This window comes from Lagopus leucura, unplaced genomic scaffold, assembly GCF_019238085.1.
Source record: "Lagopus leucura isolate 7727_CA_CO unplaced genomic scaffold, USGS_WTPT01 Super-Scaffold_100008, whole genome shotgun sequence".
NCBI lineage: Eukaryota > Metazoa > Chordata > Aves > Galliformes > Phasianidae > Lagopus > Lagopus leucura.
Window position 1 is genome coordinate 21,914,512 of NW_024962265.1, and position 22,007 is coordinate 21,936,518.

The 22,007-nt window shown below is 44.7% G+C and overlaps 1 protein-coding gene across 1 annotated transcript; it reads right to left on the reverse strand.

The window, feature by feature from the left end:
• Window positions 1–4,450: 4,450 nt before the first annotated feature.
• WNT16 (Wnt family member 16) lies at window positions 4,451–16,313 on the reverse strand. The gene is made up of 3 exons (XM_042872744.1): window positions 16,007–16,313; window positions 14,063–14,349; window positions 4,451–7,040 (listed from the first exon to the last, which is right to left on the reverse strand). The coding sequence occupies exons 1-3, from the start codon at window positions 16,311–16,313 to the stop codon at window positions 6,576–6,578; spliced, it is 1,059 nt and encodes a 352-aa protein (XP_042728678.1). The 3' UTR covers window positions 4,451–6,575.
• Window positions 16,314–22,007: the final 5,694 nt, after the last annotated feature.

The following is a 22,007-nucleotide window of genomic DNA, read 5'->3' on the forward strand; positions in this document are numbered from 1 at the left end:
CTGCTTTTAAAGCAATAAATGGTTTAATAATTGTTCTTAAATCATTTAGTTCTTGTGAAATCTGCCTCCTTTTCCCTCATTCTCTAACTCATCCTCGCAGCTGCATCCTTTAATATTTCAGTTATACAAATGAGCTCATTTTGGCCATGAAAAATGAGAAAAAACAGCAAGGATTCCATGGTCTTTTTTTTGACTTGCCACAAGATACAGTCATGCCATCTCATTCTCTACCTTGAGTGGGCTAGTTGCACCATTTCCTTCTGTTGCAGTAAGCTTTCTGATGCTTTCAGTAAACAAGACTTTGGTAATAATGCATGTTTCAAGTAAGTGATGAAGAAGAACTTTGTGTGGTTTCTCCTACATCTTGTGGTATGAACTTGCTGTTTTGTTCAAGGAGCTTCATGCAAAAGTACCTGTATGAGAAAGCTCCAGGATACGTCTCTTCCTACATGAAAGGATGAGAACATCTGCAGCGCCTTGAGGGCAGGGGAGCAAAGGAAGGAAAGGTGAAGATGGGGAGCGTGTCTGCCTCAACAAATGTATGTGTGAGTAAAGGGGCAGGACACAAGAAGGTTGTGGCTGTTCTCCCCAAGGAGCACTCAGCTGGGATCTGAGCCACCTGGAAACTGCTTCATTGTCAGCCACAGCTCTCAACTGCTGTGCTAGTCCTCTTTACGTGTATGAGTCTTAAAGAAGCTGAAGATGTCTGCCTTGGAATGCCATCTGCATCTCTCCTAGCATCGAACATACTTTTCTTCTTGAAAGAGGAAAGGCTTTGACAGCCTTACTTGCTCAAGTGCTGGTTCAGAAAAAGCTTTCTGTTGCTTGGCATGTTTTGTTTTATAGACATTAATGTGGCTTTTAGTTCCCTCAGATGTTGATGAGACTGGAAAACACTTGTGTTCATAATAGTTCCTAAACTGTTTGGATTATCTGCAGTTTAGAAGCCAAGTGGTAAATCATGAGGAGAAATACAGTGTTAGTGCTGGATATATTGACAGGGTTTTCTGTGCACAGATGGAAGGGCCATACCCCTCCATAAACTGGCTGGAGTGGAGCACAGGCTAGAAGCTGCTGGGAAGCTTTTCCAGCTTTCAGGTCATTACAGGTGGTTGTGTCCTGGACCTGATACCTTGTTTCTGATGCTGTACTGGGGATGTGAGGGATGCTGCTTCTTGCCTCCAGGGCCGTATACCAAAAGGATCCAGCACCTGGGTTTAGCCATTTCCTGCAGCAGCCTCTGTGAAAGAAGAGTTTCTTGTCTGCACAGGCAAAGATAAAAACATAAATAAATGATGGAGCAGAGAAAGAAGGACTGTGCTTTACTTGAGATATTTCATTACATTTCTGATTGTCCTATCTGTGGCCTACACAGATAAGGCAGCCTCAGGCTGGCTTAAAACCAACTGTAGTTTCTCATCTCTGCTCCTTTTGTCCTCTTTTATCCTTTCAGCCAAGATCTGATGTGTCCTTCATGGGCCTGTGTTCCTCAGGAGTCCCTTCCAATCCTTAAGTATCAATCTAGGATAAGTGTGATAATGTACAATCCAAATCTTTGCTGAAAATTAATGATTATTTTTTATGTCAATTAAAAATTGATCACTGGCCTCAGAGGTACTTAGTTGTATTTTTACTTACTTCCTGACCCTGTCATTTCCTCACTAGGAAATGTGTTTATCCTTTTAAAATCGCCATTGCAATAGCCTGTTGCAATAGCCACAGAATGGTCTGTTCCTTTCGTAGGGCGTTGGATGCAGCCCTGTTGATGTGAGAAAAGCACTCCCAACTGAGGGGAGGTCTCTTCTCTGAGCTTGGATAGTGGTGGAAGGGTGTACTGTTTTCCATGGAATACAGCCTGACTATTTCTATGATGCTTCAGTGATCACTTCTGGCTAATTATCTTACTTGGCCTTGAGTATCTTAACATTGTCTTTATCAGCACCACTTCATTTTCCCAAGTATCCTGACTCATCCTTTCCAACTGGAAAACTGGGTGGATAGTGTCTTTTATGGCTTTGATGTATGCACTCTCAAATTTTATTGAAAGCACTTAATATACATGTGACACAATGCAGAAAACTAAACACTGTGCTAATTTTTGTGGTATGTTAGTAAATGAAATAGTCTGTTTATTATTCTTTGAGGTGTGTAGAAAATAAAACTTTATATCAGGGCTGACTTGCATATATATGGAGAGGAGTAGGTATCAGTAGAGAGTACTAATCCAGCCAGATTGTGTAATAATGCACACAAATCACACAGTTCATCAAATTTCTGATCCCTAGGGATAGCCCGAAGCAGCTAGTTAGCTCTGTTCCTCTAACGCTACAAAGCAAGATGCTTGGATCAGATCCTTAGTGTTGTGATTATGGAAATTGGCAGCAAAGTCAGCTCAAGGAGTTACCACTCCTGGTCACCTCCCTAAGCCCTTACCAGTGTGTTACTGCTCAGTTTGAGGCTACAAATGCAGCCAGAGCTCTTGTTTGTGGTGTTTCTGTGACCCATATCACTGAACTGAACTGACCCAGGGGTCAGGGCAGGGCTAGCAGTGCGGACCATGCCGTGTAACCCCAGCCTGATGCCCCAGAGCCAGCTGAGATAAAACTGTTGGTGTTATCCCAGATGATATATACATCCTATAGAAACTGTGTGTTTAACATCAAAATACTGTTTTGGACGTGTTGAGATATGGTAACATCGATTTAATTTCTTAGATTATGGAGCAGATTAGACTGTAAAAGACTGGGATGCTGACTTAGCTGTCAGCTGGTTTTCTGCTGCTGACATGAGGCACAGTGCTCCTTTCAGCACAGACAATAAATGATCGTCTATGTAAATAATAGTGAGTTCTCTTTTTAACCTCTAGTGTGTTGGCAGGCTTTTGCTCTAGAAAGAAATGCTCGTTAAGTGTGTCTCATTCTTTTCCACATTCAAATGCACGCTTTTAGGTTTTTGTGGATAATACCTATAGAAATCTTACCAGTCAGAATTTTCAGTGTTTTAACTGGGGCAACCTGATACGTGTAGAGCTTGATATTTAAAAATATCAGAATAAGAAATGAGAATTTGATGATTCTTGAAGAATTAACAAGGAAAGCGTGGAGTTCATTTAAAACTACGCTGAGTAGTCATAAAAATAGCAGGACTGATGGGAAAATGCCATGGCCAAACCTTGAGCAAGGCTGTGATGTTTCAGCTCGTTTGCAAGCTCACCAACAGCAGAGCATTTCAGAAGGCCTTTGGCCCTTTTTGTTAATGAAAATTTGGTTCTTTCTTCCGTTGAATTAATCTAAACTCCATATGTGTGACAGCCTTAGCAGTCCTGACTTTGTTGCACCTCTTTGCTGCCCAAATGAGGTGCCATCCACCTGCTCTGCACCCAGCCATGGACTCCACTTCTTGCCTGTGCTGGACATCACCAGTCGCTGTGCTCCAGCGGCTCAAAATGAACTGCAGCCTCGTGCTCCTGCCTGCAGTGCACCTCCAGCCCCAGTGCTGACACAGTGACCAGACAGCATTTCATTCTCTGCTGTGATAGCCATTCATTACTTTACAGGACCATCCGTGGAATTACACAGCTGTCAATTCAGTATGACAGCAGACCCTGGCACAGTGTTAATTTCTTCAGGTAGTGTATTTCAGCATTAATACTTTGTATCCATCAGTGCTTTTGCATTAGTTAGCTCTAGCATTTATTTAATGTGGAGTTCACATCTGTCATTTGTGAAGGGGAAAAAAGCATATTTGATTTCCTGAAACGCAAACTGCAAGAGCAGTTTAGGGAAAGTAACTTCATGCAACTGACTGCTGTGGGCTTTGCCTGTCCGTGAGCTCTGCACTCAGCAGCACCTGCCCAGGTTTTGCATAGACCCGACTGGAAAGCCAAGACTTCTTGGGCAGGCAGACAGGTGATGTCTACAGTATGTTACAGGCTGAGACAGAGTGCCTCCTTTGGCATGGTCTGCTTCAGTGGTATGAAAAGATGGTGTTCCTCAGCCTCCAGCGCGTGCCCCGTGCTTCAGCCAGCACTACTACTCTGCTCTGAGAACACAGCCAGTCCACGGGCATTTCTATTCTCACAGCAGCTCTTAGTTTTTCATTTCACAAAGAGGACTCTTCAGAAAGTAAACCCGTGGCATTTTTCACAGGTTTGCTACTTTTCGCAAACTGCTGCTCATTGCACAAGGGGCTCGGAGATAAGGCCTTTCTCCCACTCAAATCCTCTTGCTCAGATGGGCAAACGCACCCAGTGACTTAAAGAGAAAGGATGGGTTGTAGCAAAGCTTCAGCTCCCTCATACGACATTTGTTCAGCCATCCCAGCTTTCACAAACCATTCTGTTGTTTTGTAAACCATGTCCCTACATCTCTTTGTTGTCTTTTGTCATGCTTTGAAAAAATAAACTCTTTCCCCTTTCAGCCAGAAAAAAAATCTTTTATTAATAACATTTATCAACAAAAAAACATTTTTATTTTGCCTTTTAGATCTAGGTGACTGCTCTGCAGCCTCCAATAGGAGCTACCCAAACAGGCACTGACACCCTGAATGTGTTGGCCCTCTCACAACTGCCCCACTCCTCAGTGAGATACTGATGTGCATGCCCCTCCTGCTCCAATCCACAGAAACAGCCCTTTGAGATCTTTTCTCCTTGGCAAATCCCTGAAGCTGACCTTGTGTCCAGGAGCCCTGCACTATTTCCTCCTCTTTATCTAGCTAGGTCAATGCAGTGAGATTGGCCGAAAGTGGAGGTCAGTCCCCGAAGAACCAGTACATAAAGTACTTCTCTTCCTGATACTCTACACAAGGCAACAATGTAACACAACACAGGTTTTGTTTCCTTCCTCCTGACCTACACATCCAATAGACAGTGATGGGGAACCTGGTCACTATCTTTCACGAGAAAATAAATGACAGCTTTGAAAGCCTCAACCAAAGTGTCTCAGCAGATATATTTCTAACAACTGCCTGCCCGTGTGGAATGAGTTAAGGGACTGCAGCCCCTCAGCAGTCCTCCTGTTGTCAGTGGGAGTCCCACCACTTATCACTGGAGCCCAATTTCACTGTATGCAAAATGGGTTGAAAAGAACAGAAAAACTCTACAGGATAGTAATTAATGGTCGTTTAGAACAGCCAAATAAGTGCTTCTCGTCTCTGTGTCACCAGTGTCACCACTGTGTCAGGTCAGTTATAACTGACCTGATTGTAAAAAAGAAGAACATCTCAGTAATCCTCTGAATAAGTTTCCCCTGCACATGCAAATAAAAATCAGTTACAGGCTGCTGCAATAGTAACAAACATCAGCAAATGCCAAAGGCTGCAATCTTAGCACATTCGTTTTGGAAACCTCTTACATAACTTGCATAATTTAAATATTTACAAAATATAAACTTTCTCATCTTATCAAAAATAGGTCTTTGCACATTTAAACAACAGAAATCCTTTCCCGTGATGCTTTTTTAAACCCAGGAATTGTACCACTGCATATAAATAAACAACCTTTTTCAGATGTAAAATAGAATTAAACTAACACGTGGAGGGGAGAAAACATTATTGATAACAGTTGAAATATTTTAGTGGTGTGAGCCAATCCTTCAGTGATATTGTGCACTGAACTGACTTGGGATACTAATGAAAAGTTCTATTTGTAGCTCCTGTAAGAGAATGTGATTGAAGTATTAAAATTCTCTCATTTTATGACAGATTTATTTGGGCTGAGTCTCACATGGCTGTGAAAATGTTGGTGAGCCCCAGCAGGATGGCTGAAGACAGCAGGTTGACACACAGTCCAACACTGGGGCGATAATGGGTTGCAAATTGTGCTCTTGGGTGCTGAGGAGGATACCAGTGAGGGACTGCACTTCCCTCAAATACCAAGCTGTATTTCTGTCCCTCCTCAGACCTGGCCTTTGTGCATTTGAAAGACAACTTGTACAAGACCCTGAGGTTGCTGTTTGGCACGCCATGCTCACCACATTCACTGAACTGTGCTCCAACCCACCCCAGCTGTGGGCACAGTTTGCTCCAGGCCAATGGGCCGTCCTCTCCTATCCCACATCTCCATAGGCACACACGTTTCTGGGTACCAGGAGCTCTTCTGCACATCACACAGAGAGCTTTTCAAAAGGTCACAAAGGAAATGCTTCAGGATGAGCAGAACATACAGCACTCCTGTATTTTTTTTTTGTAAGACTGGTAGAAATGAATCATACAGCAGATCCATCTGATGTGTCTTACAAGCCTCCTAGCCCTTCATCCTCTGGCTGATAAGATCTTGGGTTCTCTGCACTGTACCCACTGATCACATTTATCTTCAAGATGTTGTGGCTATTCAAGTGCCAAAGAGATTTTAACTCTAAAATGGAGATGGCTCAAATGTGCCACTGGGAGTCTGTTGCTGTGGCTGTCCCTGTGTGCAGGCTGCTCTCCACTCGTGACTTTTGTACACCAACTGTTTGGAGTATGCCCTGTTTGGCGATGCCCTGGAGGTGAATCCCCCATAGTCCCTGTTCCAGTAACTGCTGTCTGCATGGCGCACAGCCCGCTGTGGGGCGGTTTGGCTGTTTCTGTGCTGAGCCCTACTTGCAGGTGTGTACGTCAGTCATGGTCTCGCACCGCCGGCAGCGCACGTAGCAGCACCAGATAAACTTGCACTCACACCTCTCCACGTGCCTGACCACATGCGTGTTGTACCCGCGCCCGCAGCACAGCAGGTTGCAGCCATCGGGTCCATCCGACGTGCGATTGCATTCCCTGCCCTGAGTCCCAGGGATGCCCAGTTTCTGATCTTCGACGCAGTAATTGGGCGATTTGTTCACATACAGCAGGTCTTCTTTCTGGATTGGTATTTTTCTCTGGCTCTTCTCTTTCCTGCGTAACTTTCTTTTCAGCTTGTCTGATATCTGTATGCTGTTTTCATACTTATCCTTTAAAAACCGGCCAATCTTTTCAAAGGAGGACATGGTTTTCCAGCAAGTTTTCACAGCGCATGACCCAGAAACACCGTGACAACGGCAGTCCACTGACATCAGCTTTGCTACAGCCTGAAAGCAAAGGGAGAAGACATTTGGATGTAGTCTTTCATCCATTGGGAATACGGCCCGATACCAGTAACCCAGACATCTCTAAGTATTTAATACTGCTACCGCCAGCCAGACCACAGGAAGGTGCATTTTATGAACCATGTTTCTACCTCCAGACTTCCAGCAACCCAGTGGCAGAATGATTGAGGTTGGCAGGGAGACCTGGCACAACCTCTGCTCCAGCAGGGATGCCCAGAGCAGCGTGCCCAGGTCCACATCCAAGTGGCCATTGAAGATCTCTGAAGAGGAAACTGCACAGCCTCTGGGCAGCCCATGCTGGTGCTCAAAAGATCTCCAGAAATGGCCTATATATGCACCTTGCAATGGCAATAACTAAGTAGTATCAAAATGCCAATATTAGAACTTTGTATTTCTCAGCAGCTTTTCTTTCTGAAGAGCAAATGGCCCTTGTGGGGAACAGCAGGAGGGGAAGCAGCAAAAGAACAGCTAACAGCACCATTCCTGAGATGAAAAAGAATTTTAGCATCTGTGACATCTTCTAAGGATGCCTTGAGGCTGGTGACCATCCAGATCACCAGTCACAACGCAGTCTGTGACCAGTGACGGGAATGGCTTGAGGTGCTTTATGAGGGTCTGTGTGACCGGTGTGGCCCAGCAGCTGAACCCACAGATTGCTGGAGTGCCCTGGAGCACAGTAAGTGGGTACTCACATCGCTGAGTTGCAGGGAAAAGCCCTGGAAAGAGACACTGGGGCTCTGCAGAGAGACCTTCAGCTCAATCTTCTGTTGTAAATCTGAGGTGTTTCTTACAGTGATAAACCCTGATCTTGAAATGTAGGCATACACATACTACAATGGATTTCCACTGTTTCCAGTGCCCTTAAATGTGCACACATCTATGCTCAGATGGATGCAAGCAGTGGCCTGCACTACAGCTATCCAACCAACAGTGGAAATCTGCAGCCTGTGTTTAACTTTTGCAATATGCAAGAATTTTGGCACATTTTATATGAAAGCAAGCAAGAACTTGAAACTGTAAACAACCAACAACTTCCTTTATCTGGGACTGTAATTCAGACAACCAGCAGACAACAATTAGCAGACAACCAGCATAGCACTTCCTTCTAGAACAGCTAATAGTCATGGTATAAAATTATACAGTTAGTCTTGTGACACATTACAGTTAGGATAAAAATAAGGAAAAAAATAATCACATATAAGATATAGCAGAAGGATAAGGTATTGTAATTTGTGCTTCATTTTACCTTTTCATTTTTTTGTATTCTTTGTAGCCATCTGTGGGCTCACATGGGTTGGTGGTTAATAGCATGTAAAGCCATGCTACACTATTCCTTTTTATTGACCTTCTGTCTCACATTTCTTTTCCAGAATAAAGGTAGTTAGAAAACGTAATGGAAAGAGAGAATTTTAGTTTTTCTTAAAACTTCTCATACAGCAAAGCCAATACAGATTCAAAATATTTTTCTATGGAGGAAACATTAAAGAGGAGGAAAGATAAAAAAATATATATATCTTCATGCTGCTTATTAAAGCTCACCTGAAATCTTCAGCTCCTTCACAGCACCCACAGATAGAAACCACTGACAATCTATGTTTTCCTCAAAATATCTTAGAAAGAAAAAAGAGAAAACAAGCCCATCTAACACCCTTAGTTTTCCTAGGGGAAATAAGTTTAATTTGTGCCTGTTCTCAAGTCCAGATCCCGTGGTGAGAGCAGAGGCTGGGAGCCTTGATACTGATACATAAATATTATAGGCAATTTACAAACAGAAGGGGTTTAACAGTATTTTCCAATTTCAAATGATCATTTATTTGCACCACAGCAAGTAACTGAAGTGCTGAAGTAGTTTGAAACCACATTGTGCTGTAAGCCTTGTAGTTACAGATGCAATGTTAGTCTTCACTACAGCATGACAAGGTGCTAACTAGGGAAGAAATAACGGAAGGAAAACACAGGGTTTGGTTTGAAGAAAAAAAAATATACTTCCAAGTCTGCTATGACAAGACACAGTAAAACCTGGATATGGGAGAATGATTCAGATGTTGTCTGGGGAAGTCCTGAACATGTCTGCTGGGTGCTAATGGAGAGTGAGCTCCATGTGGGCAGCAGTTCCATGTAGCCCAGCAGTGACACTCAAGAGTCTTTCTCTGAGGATAAATTAATGAAAACAGGAGTGGAAAATGATTCTAAACAGGAGTGGAAAATGATATTGGAGTCACAGGTTAATGTCAAAGTATGAAAAAACAGCATACATTAGCTGTATATGAAACATCAGATCAATGTGAATGCTACCAATATACATCTGTGTGGAGTCATTGAGAATATACACTGCAATCACAAACATTTGTGTTCTTGTTCAGCATGGCTTTAGCTTCTTCCATAAAGTTTTCATGCAATCTGCTTTCAAATGATCAACGGTGTCATCACAGTTGTGCTTGACCCCAGGTTACTGCTTCCCAGCTGCTAGAATGGGCAGGTTTTCTGGTTGGACGCCAACACATTTTGGGCCAACTCTGCTGACAGCACTGGGAGCTGACATCTTGCTTTGTCTGATTACAAAACACAAGCCTGGACCTCAGGCTGTCATGTGAACTCCATTAACAAACTCCAAAAGTTGAACATCTGGCAAAATTTAGAGACTGGGAATCTTCTTTTGCTTTTTTTCTTAGAAACAAATCTAATCCAGTGCCTACAGAGCTGACACAGCTTTCTGTGGGGACGTGGCTACAACACACTGTAGAGCCCAAAGAAGCAAAATTTCCAGCTTCACTCCCCAGTCGGTGCTTGGTGTCACATCTCTAGGTTCACATGGGGAATATTTTCAGTTACTCATGAAATACTGGGACAGAAGTCTCCCTAAATAGCAAAACTTCATACAGATGTTAGGATGCACACTGCTGATCACACAAACACAGTGGACACGTGTCCACCAGTACAGGCTGGGACAGTTTTTTGGTTTCCTTAGGTTGGTCATGAAACCAAGAAGGCTGTTTGCTTGTGAGAAATGACCAGCGTTGAACCAAGACAGGTCTATGATGGTCATATTCAACCACAAGCCCACACGCTTGCCTTTTGCTGACCCTAAGTTGTGTGGGTGCTGGCAGAAGAGTTAAAGTGTTAAACTGGGCACAGTGATCAACACTGATCTGTGTTAAAAAATAACCTAAAAGAAGGCTATTTTTAGGTGACTTCCTTTCACTGATCTGATGTAATTAAGAGAGGGAGTGACATGGGGAAGGAAAGTGTGGCTGTAACAGGCAGATGGGCAGAAAGCAGAGATTTGGCTGCAGCAGAGTGTCAGTGGAATTGTATGTAGTCTGTGTACCCCTTACTGCCAATCACTGCTGAATAACTCCAGGTCAAGCCCTCTGTTTGCAGTCCTCATTCTCAGCTGTGAGGCTGGGACTGTGACCACCTGCTCTGTGGTGAAAACCAGCAACTGCAATCAAATATCTTAATTTAAGGCACAAACAGATGAGGAGTACTCATGAAGATGAGCACATATTCTAACGGAGGTACAACACTCAAGAGCAGTTGCAGATTGCTATCAATCCTCAAGTACCAATAAAAATTAACCCTCTAAGGAGCTAATCTACTTGCATGTGAGAAGATAAGTCCTCCGGGTCAACACACTTCACTGGTGTGTAATTGAACAGGAATTCTTCCATCAGTGGAAAAATATTACTACAGTAGTACCTATAATTTTTCTAAAGCAGCTCACATATGCATATCTAAGTACACTGAACATTACAATGCCAAAAGATGAAGAATAACTATCTTATAGCAAAATAAGGAATGAAATATGGACCTTTTGAGGTTCAGGTTAGTACTATAAACAAAGCACAACTCAGTCAAATTATCATTATTCTTTCAGAATTGATATACCTTGGACTTAACTATGAAATGTAGAGATATAAAATGGGAATGGGAAAGGAACAAGAGAATTCCCAGCATACCATTTCCATGAGTTACTCCAAACAAACAGTATTGTCCCTGGAAGATTGCTCTTGCAAGACACACAACCAGGAACACGATAGTATTTATTACAAAAGGTCATAAGGTACCAAAATGTATTGCAAAACATCCTTCCTGTAAGCCCCAAAACATGAGGGTCAACATTTTCCAACATCTAGTCAGGGATTTTGAAATTAGAAAAATGAAGAGTTCTGCTAAACTTCACTTCAGTTAATATCACTATTAAAGATCCCAAGGACCAACAATAAATGTTCTCTTTCATTCTGGATGATGGTCAAAATATTTACTTCAGCCTACAGCTTGCTATTAAGTTACAAAATATTTATGCATGGAAGCTAACTGAATACTCTGCATATTTTCATCCAAGATAACAAACAGTAAATAGACCATTGCTAGAAAACCATCAAAGCTAAGGATCTTCAGGCTTGCAGTGGATGATGGGTTTTTCTTTTAAGTGAAGTTAGCTTGAAAAAAATGGTCACATGCATCATATGCACCACAATTTACGAGAAGTCTGAAACCCTACTATGTCTTCAGGACCTGATGGACACTGATGGGTCACTGTAGATGAGCTGATCCAACTTAAAAGACATTAGCTTCAAAAGAGAAGCTTCTTTTCTAGTTTAGGGAGATGGCAGCGTTCTCCCTTTAAAGCTAACATGACCCCAAACAACAGGGCTGGCCCACCTGCAGTAAGCAGCTGTAACCCAGCGTGGGCATGAGTGAGCTCTGAGTACAAGGGTGGTGCAGGAAGAATACATGCTGCCACTGAAGGCAAGAGGACAGCAAATCGCTGCTGCTGCTGAGCTAAGTAAGAATAGAAGAGAGAACGGGGCTTCAAGGAAACATTCTGTGTCACTGCCACCTAAACTCGGAAATAACATCTCTTTTCTTCCAGAGTTCATCAAGTGTCTTGCACTTTGTTTCCAACATCTCCACTGTCACACTGATCTAAGAAAATGTCACTCTTTCACAGTCTTGTTTTACTGATCTCCATGAATTGAGTTCTTTTCTTAATTCTCTGCAATGGGAGATACAACAGAAGTCTCAGTGTACGTGAAATGCAGGTTGGCAGGAGTGAACCAAAATGTCACTGTGGATTGTTGTTCTCTTCCTAATGACAAATATGACCATTAAAATAAAAATCTATATCTGTATTACACACTAAATAACGTGAGAGATAAAGAGATTTAAAGAGAGATTATTTTCTGGAGATTATTACCTCCTCTCTTAATTATTTCTCTCTACAAATGTGACTAATAACTTTTTGCTCTTTCTCTAAAGAATAACCACTTAATCTCCTCCCCTTTTGTTAATATCCCCCACTACACAACACCAACCACCACTCCTTGGAGATGATTTTAGCTGCCTGGCATCTAATTGAACTTAAAGTAACCGTTCTCAGCATCTTCTTCATTTTCAAGTTTATTTCATAGAATTGGAGAATGGTTTGAGTTGGAAGGGCCTTAAAGCCCACCCAGTCCAACCACGTGCCACAGGCAGGCTGCCACCCACCAGCTCAGGCTGCCTAGGATCTCATCCAACCTGGCCTTCAGTGCCTCCAGGGATGGGGCATCCACAGCTTCTCTGGGCAGACTGTGCCAGGGCCTCACCACCCTCTGAGTAAAGAATTTTCTCCTAACATGTAATCTAAATTGCCTCTCCTTTACTTTAAAGCCATTCCCCTTTCTCCCATCACTACACTCCTTGGTATTGAGTATCTCCCCATCTTTCCTGTAGGCTCCCTTCAGGTGCTGGAAAGCTGCTACAAGGTCTCTCCAAAGCCTTCTCTTTTCCATGCTGAACAATTCCAAATCTCTTAGTCTGTTTTGATAGGAGGTCTTCAGACCTAAAAAGGGTGTACGTCTCTCAAAGATTTGCTATTTTTCCTACAATATAACTTAATTAAATAAAATATATTACCTCATAACATATAAAAGTAAGTTTACTTTAAAACAGCTTGCAGTGGTACCACCGTGGTTCTTTTTTGAGATGTTGGCTTACTGTGGCTATTCCCAAACCATATCTGATAGGAAAGTTATTTTCTATAAAACCCAGCCATGCTTTTTCTGAAATTTCAGAGTTACAATGTCGGCCAGCAAGTGTGAACAATATGTTGTCCAAAACCAGAGAGTTACCATTTCTTTTCTTCAGTTACAGCAGTGCCTCTGAGCAGAATAGATTTAAAGAATTATGGGGCCAGAGAGAGCCATCAAGCGCTTATGAAGTCAACAACTGCCATGTAAAGCAGGGAAACTAATTTTATAGCAAGAACCAGAATGCTCTGTCATTGCAGATGTAAACCTCAGCCACCTGATTTTGGACTCACATCACCTGTACTGGCTAGTTCTGCCTCATTTATTGGGGTTCTCTGCAGACCAGCACAGAGGAACCAGTGTTCCACACTCATACACTGTACGAGGGCAGGAACACTTTGTTACCAGGGCTTTGAATTCTCTTGGGAGAAGATCTATTTGAAGCCAACCTTCTCTCTTTGCTTTGGCTGCTTCACAGTAGGACTGTCATTTCCAACCCATCTTTCAAAAGAAAAGGTTACATCTCCTTTTCCTCATTGATCCTAGATTATTGCCCACAGATAAGGACCCCAGACTGTGGATCCCAAATGAGTGATGGTCTCCAGTGAGTCTGTTCATTCATCATTAGAAAGAATTAAAACCCCAAGCAATAACAGAATATTACAGAAAATAAGGGAAAAAAATCTTCAAGTAGTATTCTGATAATGAGACTAGTTAAACTTTGCTATGCAATAGAGTATCAATTACCTATTTGTGAGCACTTTGATCAGCACTCCAGAATCAACGTGTATTTTGTGAATTTTATTTGAACCCATAACATTTACTTAGTTAAGAACAACTTGATTCTGGGTTTGTAAGTGTTGACTTTGGAGGTGTCAGCCCAGTTCTTGCCACTTGTACCTGCAGTCAAGGACCAGCCTCACTTGACTGATGCCCTTTGCGAACAGAACGAAGCTAACCATGGCTTCCAAGCTCAGCAGCAACACGTACCTGCCTCCCAGCCTCGTTGTTGTGCAGGTTCATCGCCAGAAGCCCGTTGCCACTTTTTCCTGACGCATTCCTGATGGGCGCATCCAGGAAGCTCCTGCTGAAGGACATCCCGTAGTGGATGTCGTCGGAGCAGCCGCCCCAGTGCCAGCCCTCGCTGGCCGAGCCCCCGCCCTGCAGCTTGGTGTCACAGGAGCACTCAGTCACGTTTCCTGCGCTGCAGGAGCGGGTCACGGCATGCACCAGCCCTGCTGCCGTCACTGCATACACAAACGCGGACTCCTTCGTGCCTGCAAGGCAATGCAGGGCTGTTAGCTCACGGCTCCCTAGCTCTGCATGCTGGCGGAGCTGAGGGAACCGATTTTACAAGCCAGAGCATTATTAAAAGGGAACAGTTCTGAAGTTAAAGTTGTCACACCTTGGTCTCCGGAGTTAACTTGTTTAAAGAAGCCATCAATATTCACATCCAGAAAAAGACTTCAGTGCCTATTCATATGGCTATGCTATTAATTCTGCTGTTTCTGGCTGCTAGATTCTTGGTAACTGCTTTCTAAATCTGGTTGGGAACTTTATTGGTCAATGAAACTTTTGAGCCAATTAAGCTTTAATCAAAACAAAGCACAACAAAAAATCCTCACCCAGCTTAACCACCCTGACTCTTCGCCCACTCTGATTTTCACTATTTGTATCAATTGGATGAAGAAGTCAGTTCAGATCTTGGAGGATGAACTTCAAGATGTCAAGATCCCGGGGTAATTTGGTACGAAGCCGAAATGTACTTCATTTTCAAATGAGCAAACACTGAAGTTGCCATAACACACAAAACATATGGCCCCCTGATTCTTAAACCAGGCAGTAGTTGGGATGGCACAAGAATATGTTGGCCAAGTGCTCCTCCAAGGGTAACCTGGCCATGGCAAGGACAGCAGCTCACAAAGCCCTTATCTGCTCCTGCTATATCTGCTGTACCCAAAGAATCATGGACGCACTTGCTTGGGCCTCTCCAGTGATCCTGGCACAATGTGGCACACAGCACCACACACTCTCTAAGCAAACCTAAAGTCAATCCCCAGCACCTAACGGCAGATAACATTTCCTTGTACTAATTTCCACTTGTAAAAACAGCCTGCTATTCCCACTCTCAGTACTCCTGCTCATCAACTGGAATGTTCTTGCTCCTTTTTCCTTTCCATGTCAGTCTCTGGTGCCAGTTCCATCACAAAACCTTTCCCTGGAACACAACACTGGCTCAGCAGTCACACAGCTGTGGGGCTTTAGTGACAGCTCTTCCCATTGGCCAGAAGGACAAACAAGGAGTGCAACCAGGCTGCACAGAGAAGAGTGAAAATCTTGCTCCCCTCCCCATTTTGGGTCATGCATCTCTTTTTATTGCTTATTTTATGATTCTTTTTCCCCCACTCCTGTAGTATAAAGTGACGATTGCACAAAACTGGGACGAAGTGCTGCAATACTTAATGGAGCTCACGTCGGTGGCTGTGTGAAATCAGCAAGCAGGCCTCAAAGGGAACCTGTAGGAGTAAAGCCCTTGGACTGCCATTCCATACAAACGCAAACTCCCTGTTTGTGTGCTAATCTCAGCAGTTCCATCATCAGTTCATGCAGTGGGAGCAGCGCTGCTCTGGCTGTGCTGAGCGCTACCTCTGACCGAGTGCATGTGCTACGTTTTAAAGTAATTCCTGTTCGGTTTGGGGTGTGAGCAGATTTCTACCTGCAAGCAAGCACCTTTTTGAAACCGTGTCTCACCCATTTAGCAATCGCGACACAAGTAAGGGCACAGCAACCTCAGCCTAAGAATAACATTTCAACACAGTTTAGATCTACTTCAAGGTGCCGTCATCCCCGGGAGCGTGAAGCAGAGGATGACAACAGGTAGCAGCAGCAGCAGCTCAGCCAGACAACGCGGGCAGCTCCCGGGGCGACACTCACCGCTGTTCAGCTGCTGCCCGAAGGCGGCGGGCGGGCGGCGCGGGGCGGCGGGCGGCGGGCGGCAGTCCCAGCGCTCGTGTCGGAACTGGCTGCGGCACTCCTGGAGGCCGAGACGCGCTCCCTCCCGGATGGCGGGCACCAGCTCCGGCTTCTGCCTGCACAGCTCCTGCTGCCCGGGGCTCAGCGGAGGGCTGGCGCAGCCCGGCTTCTCCGGCCCGCCGGCGGCCGCGATGCCCAACCACCTGCGGAACAGCCCCGTCAGCGCCGGGACCGGCGGACCCGCGCCGCGCTGCCCCGATCCCCGCATCCCCGCGCCCGGCTACTCACATCCATGTGCCGCCCGCGGCGCCGGGGCAGAGGGCGAGCAGCATCGCCGCCCGCAGGAGGCTCCGACCGAGGGCGGCCCCGCGCCCCATGGCCGCGCATCGAGCCCCTACTCGGCTCCGTCCTCCGCGGGGACAGCTCGGGCCGGCGAGGAGGGCGGCGGGTGGGGAAGCATCGGGAGAGCTTTATTCCCTTCAAGGTGAGAAAGTTGGGCTTGATGCTTTCCCCCGGGCCGCTCCCGGCTCTGCCTCCCCCGGCCGCGCATTGGCCGCCCGGGGAGCGGGGCGGGCCGGGGCGGGGAGCGGGGAACTGCGCACCGATCCGCACCACTCCGCACCGCCGCCCGCCCCTCGGCGCTGTCCTTCTCTTCCTCCGGGACTGAAGCTCCTGGGGGGATGCTGGGGAAGTGCAGGCGCCGCGGGGTGTGCTGCAGGCATTGGGCCGCAGCGACTTCGTGCACAGAAAAGAGGCGTAAGGAGGGCTGGTCATAAGTGAGAATTTTTCCCACACGTTTTATTTAAATTTCCCTGTGCTTTCGTAGTGCTAGATAACTGGCCGTGGAGCCAGCATCACTGCTCATTTGCCCAGTCCTGTTAACTTCATTCTAAGCCTTATCAGCTATTAATTTAGTATTTGTTAATCACTTGTGCAAAGTCTTGGACAGAAAGGCACCCTCAGCCCATGCTGGCAGCCCGATGCATGATGCAGAGCATCACCAGCACCCGGGGCTTCCAGGTCTGATTTACTCCAGTGTATGCACACTGCACACAGCCCAGGTAACAGGGCAGCTCCGGGCAGGCTCTGGTATGACACAGCTGTAAAAGTGACATAGCTCCTGCTGACTGACAATAGCGCTAAGCAAAGAGCAAAACAAATCATCTTGACAGATAGTTTTTAAGAGCACAGCATGTAGAGAAATAATTGCACGAATGTGGCGTTCACCCTGCCTGTTTACCAGTGGATATACTGAGATATTTCAAGAGCATTGGCTAGGGTACAATCAGAGCCATAAAACTGTCTCCTTCCTACTTCATTTGCCTACTCTTAAAGGGTCTCCATGGCACCACCGATGCTGGGCAGATTCCACATGACCCAACAAGTCATTCAAAGCTTCCAGTGCAGCTCATTTCTCTGCTCTGAATTCCAGCCTGGTGAACATCTGCTTGCGGTTGCAGAGGAACTTTGTTCAGAGTGAGGGAAGGGACACAGGACCACGCTGGGACACAGGGAAAGGCCTGAGCCAGCCAAACTGCATGGGCTGTGTCAGGGAACTACTGTTACCCTCACTGCTGCTTCCTGGCTCCACCTATTGAAGTAATTCAAAGCCCTGACCTGGCAATGCTGTGTTTCTCATTCCCTTCTTAATCTACTTGTTGCATTAATCAGCTATTCTGTCTACTTTTTTTCCTGCCTGTTGTTTTAACTGGGTTCTTCTCTTGCATTCTCTCTCTCTTTAATTAGTCTGGAGCCTTTGATTTTAAATTCCTATGTTTGAGATTTTGTCTAGAAGCTGCAGAATTTTATGTTTTAGTAACAATTTACATAAAATTTTAATTAAAAAAGCACTGATTTGAAAAATTCCAAACCTATTTGTAAGACCTTATCCAGGATAACTTAAAAATTCTCTTCTGGGATCCCCTGAGCTGGGATCTGATTTTGCCTACATTCTATGCTATCGGAGCCATTAGGTAGTTAAGAAAATGTTTTGATCATATACACTGGTGTAGAGTGAAACTGCAATTTGAAGGGCTGATACTAAAGAGTACATATTGTGAGGGACCTCTGGATATCTTTTAGTTCATTCTGTGTAGGATTGGAAGCAGGACAAGTTTTTCCATGAACATCTGATTTAAAGAAGTTTGGATTACTGTGTTTGTTTGTCCCAGCCCTCCATCTGCCTCTCTTCCTGTTTCCAACCACTGCCCCTCCTGCCTACAGCCCTGCACCTCCTTTCTGGCTACAGTGGTGTGGTCACCCACCAGAACCCCGTCCTCTTCCCTGCTCCTTTCCTCACTTTCCTTTCTGCCATTTGCATCATCTCTCTGCTTCGTTCCCTGGGCATAAGCAGCACAGCCAGGAGTGGCTGGTGCTCCAGAGCACCTTGTGCAGGAAGAGCATTCCCTCCATCACAGACAGTGACGAGAATGTAGAGAGACTATGGACAGGGGTCTGACAGAGAGGTCAGCTACTGAGCTTGAGTCATCAAAAATTGATATCAATGAAGGAAGATAAATCTGGTTGATTGCTTATTTAAAATTCATTGTCCAGTGTGGGGCTTTCTTTGCCTATTCATACTAAAATGCCCACAGTTTTCTATTTTAAAAAGAAGACAATAAATTGTTGTTCAAGAAAAATCAAGAAGAAAAAAGAAGGGAAAGTGTCCCAGTGGAGTGGTGTTTCCTGACTTGGCATTTATAAATGTGCTATTTAATTATGATTAATATCATCTTGACAGAGTTGGTTGCAGATATGTAATTATTTTTTATTTCATTTTATTCTTCATTAGTTAAAGAAAAGTACTCCACTGTATGGAATCTGTATACATAAGTGGATCACTCAGTAGATAATATACCTGGAAGATGGACTAAATATCTCTTAATGCAGTTAATGGATACTGTTGTCAGTATAACCAAGGCCTGCTGTCCCATTCACTAGGCACAAGAACCTCTAAAGTTAAACACTCTCAAGTTTCCCTATACAAGTCACCACTTTTGGAAGTTGTTTGGAAATCATTTAGTTCAAGTAATTCTCCTTATTCCGGCACTTGTGATGCCCAGGCAGAGGCACCTGAATATCAGCACCACCTGGCATTCTGCATTATCCCTCCCACACACATGGCCCTACTGCCCAGTGGGGACAGCATCCCCTTATCTTTATGAACTGAGCACAAATCCCACCTTCCAAACAGAAGTATCTCCCACATTCTCTAGATTAGGTTATTCCTTCGGGTATGAAATTAATTGTGTGCGGTGGTACAAATTACAGTCTTCTCACTCATCAAATGTGCTTTCAGTCCACCTCTAGTCCACCGTGATGGCATCTGCCAGCACCAGGAGCCTGGAAGGTGCTGAGATCAGGCACTGAAGGAGCTGGAACCATTCCAGCACGAGGTGTTGTACTCAGAGCCCAAGTCTGTTGGCAGCAACAGGCTCATCTGAGGAAAACTCCCAGACTGTTTCCAAGTATGGTGTACCAGTAGAACCAGGGTGAAGGATGCAGTGCTGCTCAGCTTTGAGCATCCTCAGTTGGAAGGGACCAAAAGGACTGTTGAGTTGGTGGTTTTAAATAGCTGTGAACTCACCTGCCAGTGAATCATTCGTTGCAGGACTGTACCCTGATGGCACAGTGTGCTCAGATCCCAACACACAGATCTGCACACTGGGCACCTGTAAAACCTGATAGGCCTGGCCCATCCCAGCCTCCCCTTGCCCTTGTCCCTGCCTCCATCCTCTTCCTCCTTGACTGCAGAAGGAAGCAGAGGTGTGCGGGGAGACCTGACACCTCAGGACAGGGCTCCCAACACCCCCAGTGCAATATCTGTGAGGTGATGCCTCAGCAAACAAGTTTTAGGCCTTCAGTCATGCCACGCTGGCAGCAGAAGGGCAGAGAGAGATATCCTTCTCCCATTCAGAGCCCCCCAAGATCTTCTCTGTCCAGAGGTTTAAAATTGTTCTCGCTTTCACTCTTTCTTTCTTTCCTTTTTAGCATATGTAGCATGAAAGTATTTGCATCTGTGGCTATTGTAGATCTGACACACTGAGTTTGCAGGTGCCCAAAACAGCAATTGAAGTGCCTCTGGTTCATGGTGGCAGACAGAGATCTCACAAATACATGTAATGATTTCAAAGCCATCCCTTAATATTGTCGTTATAATCACTGCACAGCACCATATACAGACTCACATTTTCTACATGCATTGTAAAAAAGGGAAAAACAGGACTGGAAAGGCAAGGAGAAAGCAGACCTCTCAACATCTTTTCTATTCCCTATTAATGTTCATGAGATCTCTAAGGAAGTCTGCTGGAGCCAGTAACTTCAGTGCCCATTGCCGAAGCAGTTGCAGAGCAGCTCTTCTGGCAATCTGCTGCTGCTGCTGGTGATGCACTGCCAGAGGGCTGGGCCTGGGGCAGGGGAGGCTCAGGCTGGCTTTGGAGTCCAGATGGTTCTTTCCAGCATGCACGTGAGAAGTTGAGATCTGCTTGCATTCTGGGAGCAGATCCAGATTCTTACAGAATCCTTTGAGTTGGAAGGGACCCTTAAGGGTCATCTAGTCCAATGCCCCTGCAACGAACAGGGGCACCTACAGCTTGATCAGGGCACTCAGAGCCTGGTCTAGCCTGAAGTGCTGCTGGCAAATTCTGTTCTCTGACATAGGCAGTCCAAATGTTGGCAATGTCTAGAGTTACTCCACAGAGATTTTTTGGCATGCCTGTATCAAGCAAAATGTGTCAAGGGAATGCTGATAAAGCTTCAAAGCATTACTAAGAGGGGTGTGAAAGATGCAAAAAAAAAAAAAAAAAAAAACGACCACAGGTTTTAATTCTGACTCCACCCACATCCCACTTACTACTGAAAACCAAAATTAGTCATAACATCATAGTTAATAGCAGTGCACCTTTATTCCACTTATCAGTTTATCTTGTCTCAAGAATGGGAAATACTCTGGGAGGTGTGAGAATCGAGAAAATTTGCCTCAAGTTTTTCATGATACTTCATTATTATTATTATTATTTTTAACATGAAGTGTGTGAGATTGGAAGATTGCTCCTGGTTAGTGCTGCAGAACCTCTCAGAGTTTATGGTGGACACAGCTCCACTCTATGAAAGAACCTGAGTGATATTAGAAGGGAGAGCTGGTCCTTAAGCAGTTTTAAATCAGTGTCAGACTCTTCCTAGGGTGTAGCACAACTACTCTGTTACTGTATGTGAAAGTCTGCTGTGGGTTTCTGAGTGAACAGATAAGATGTCCTGTATGTGTGCACGCTTGTGTGAGTGATACTGTATGTTAGGTACAGAGCAGGTAAAGGTACTGCTCCTTGGAAGCGATGCTGTCCAGAGTATTTGTATTCCTACCCCAGCTGCTATTCTGCATTGACACTTTCCACAAAACATTTTTATAGTGTTAGTTTTTTGCCACGTGAGTGGCATACACAGAACTATTGCCATTCTGCAATGAAAGAACTGAGATTCAGAGAGATATTTGACTTGTAGATGTCAAACAGTACATCATCATCAAAACCACAGCTGGGACCTCAGCTCTTCATTGCTAGTTCTGTGTCTAATGAGTCACTTATCCTTTGAGAGAATATGATGATTGAATTGAAATTATCCACTTTGTAGCTCTTACAGTGTAAAGCAGACACTCAATCTATTATATCCTCATTCATCTAGGTAATGATGTGCACCTAAATCAAAAGCATTGGATAGAGTAATCAGCCTCCTTGCACTCTGGGTGTGAATTTACCTATGAGGCCAGTTTCAGAAACAGGAAACTTAAGAAGAAGCAGAAGGGAACAGCGTTGTGCTGACGACCACAGAATGCTTGTCATCACTTGCTAGCTGCAGTGTGGTGGTGGTAAGAGGGAAAGAACAAATGACATCACATTTCCAGTTCACAGTTTTCCAAGTTACATGAAAACAGTTAAAACATCCCAAGCATGGGATTCAAATAATTTGC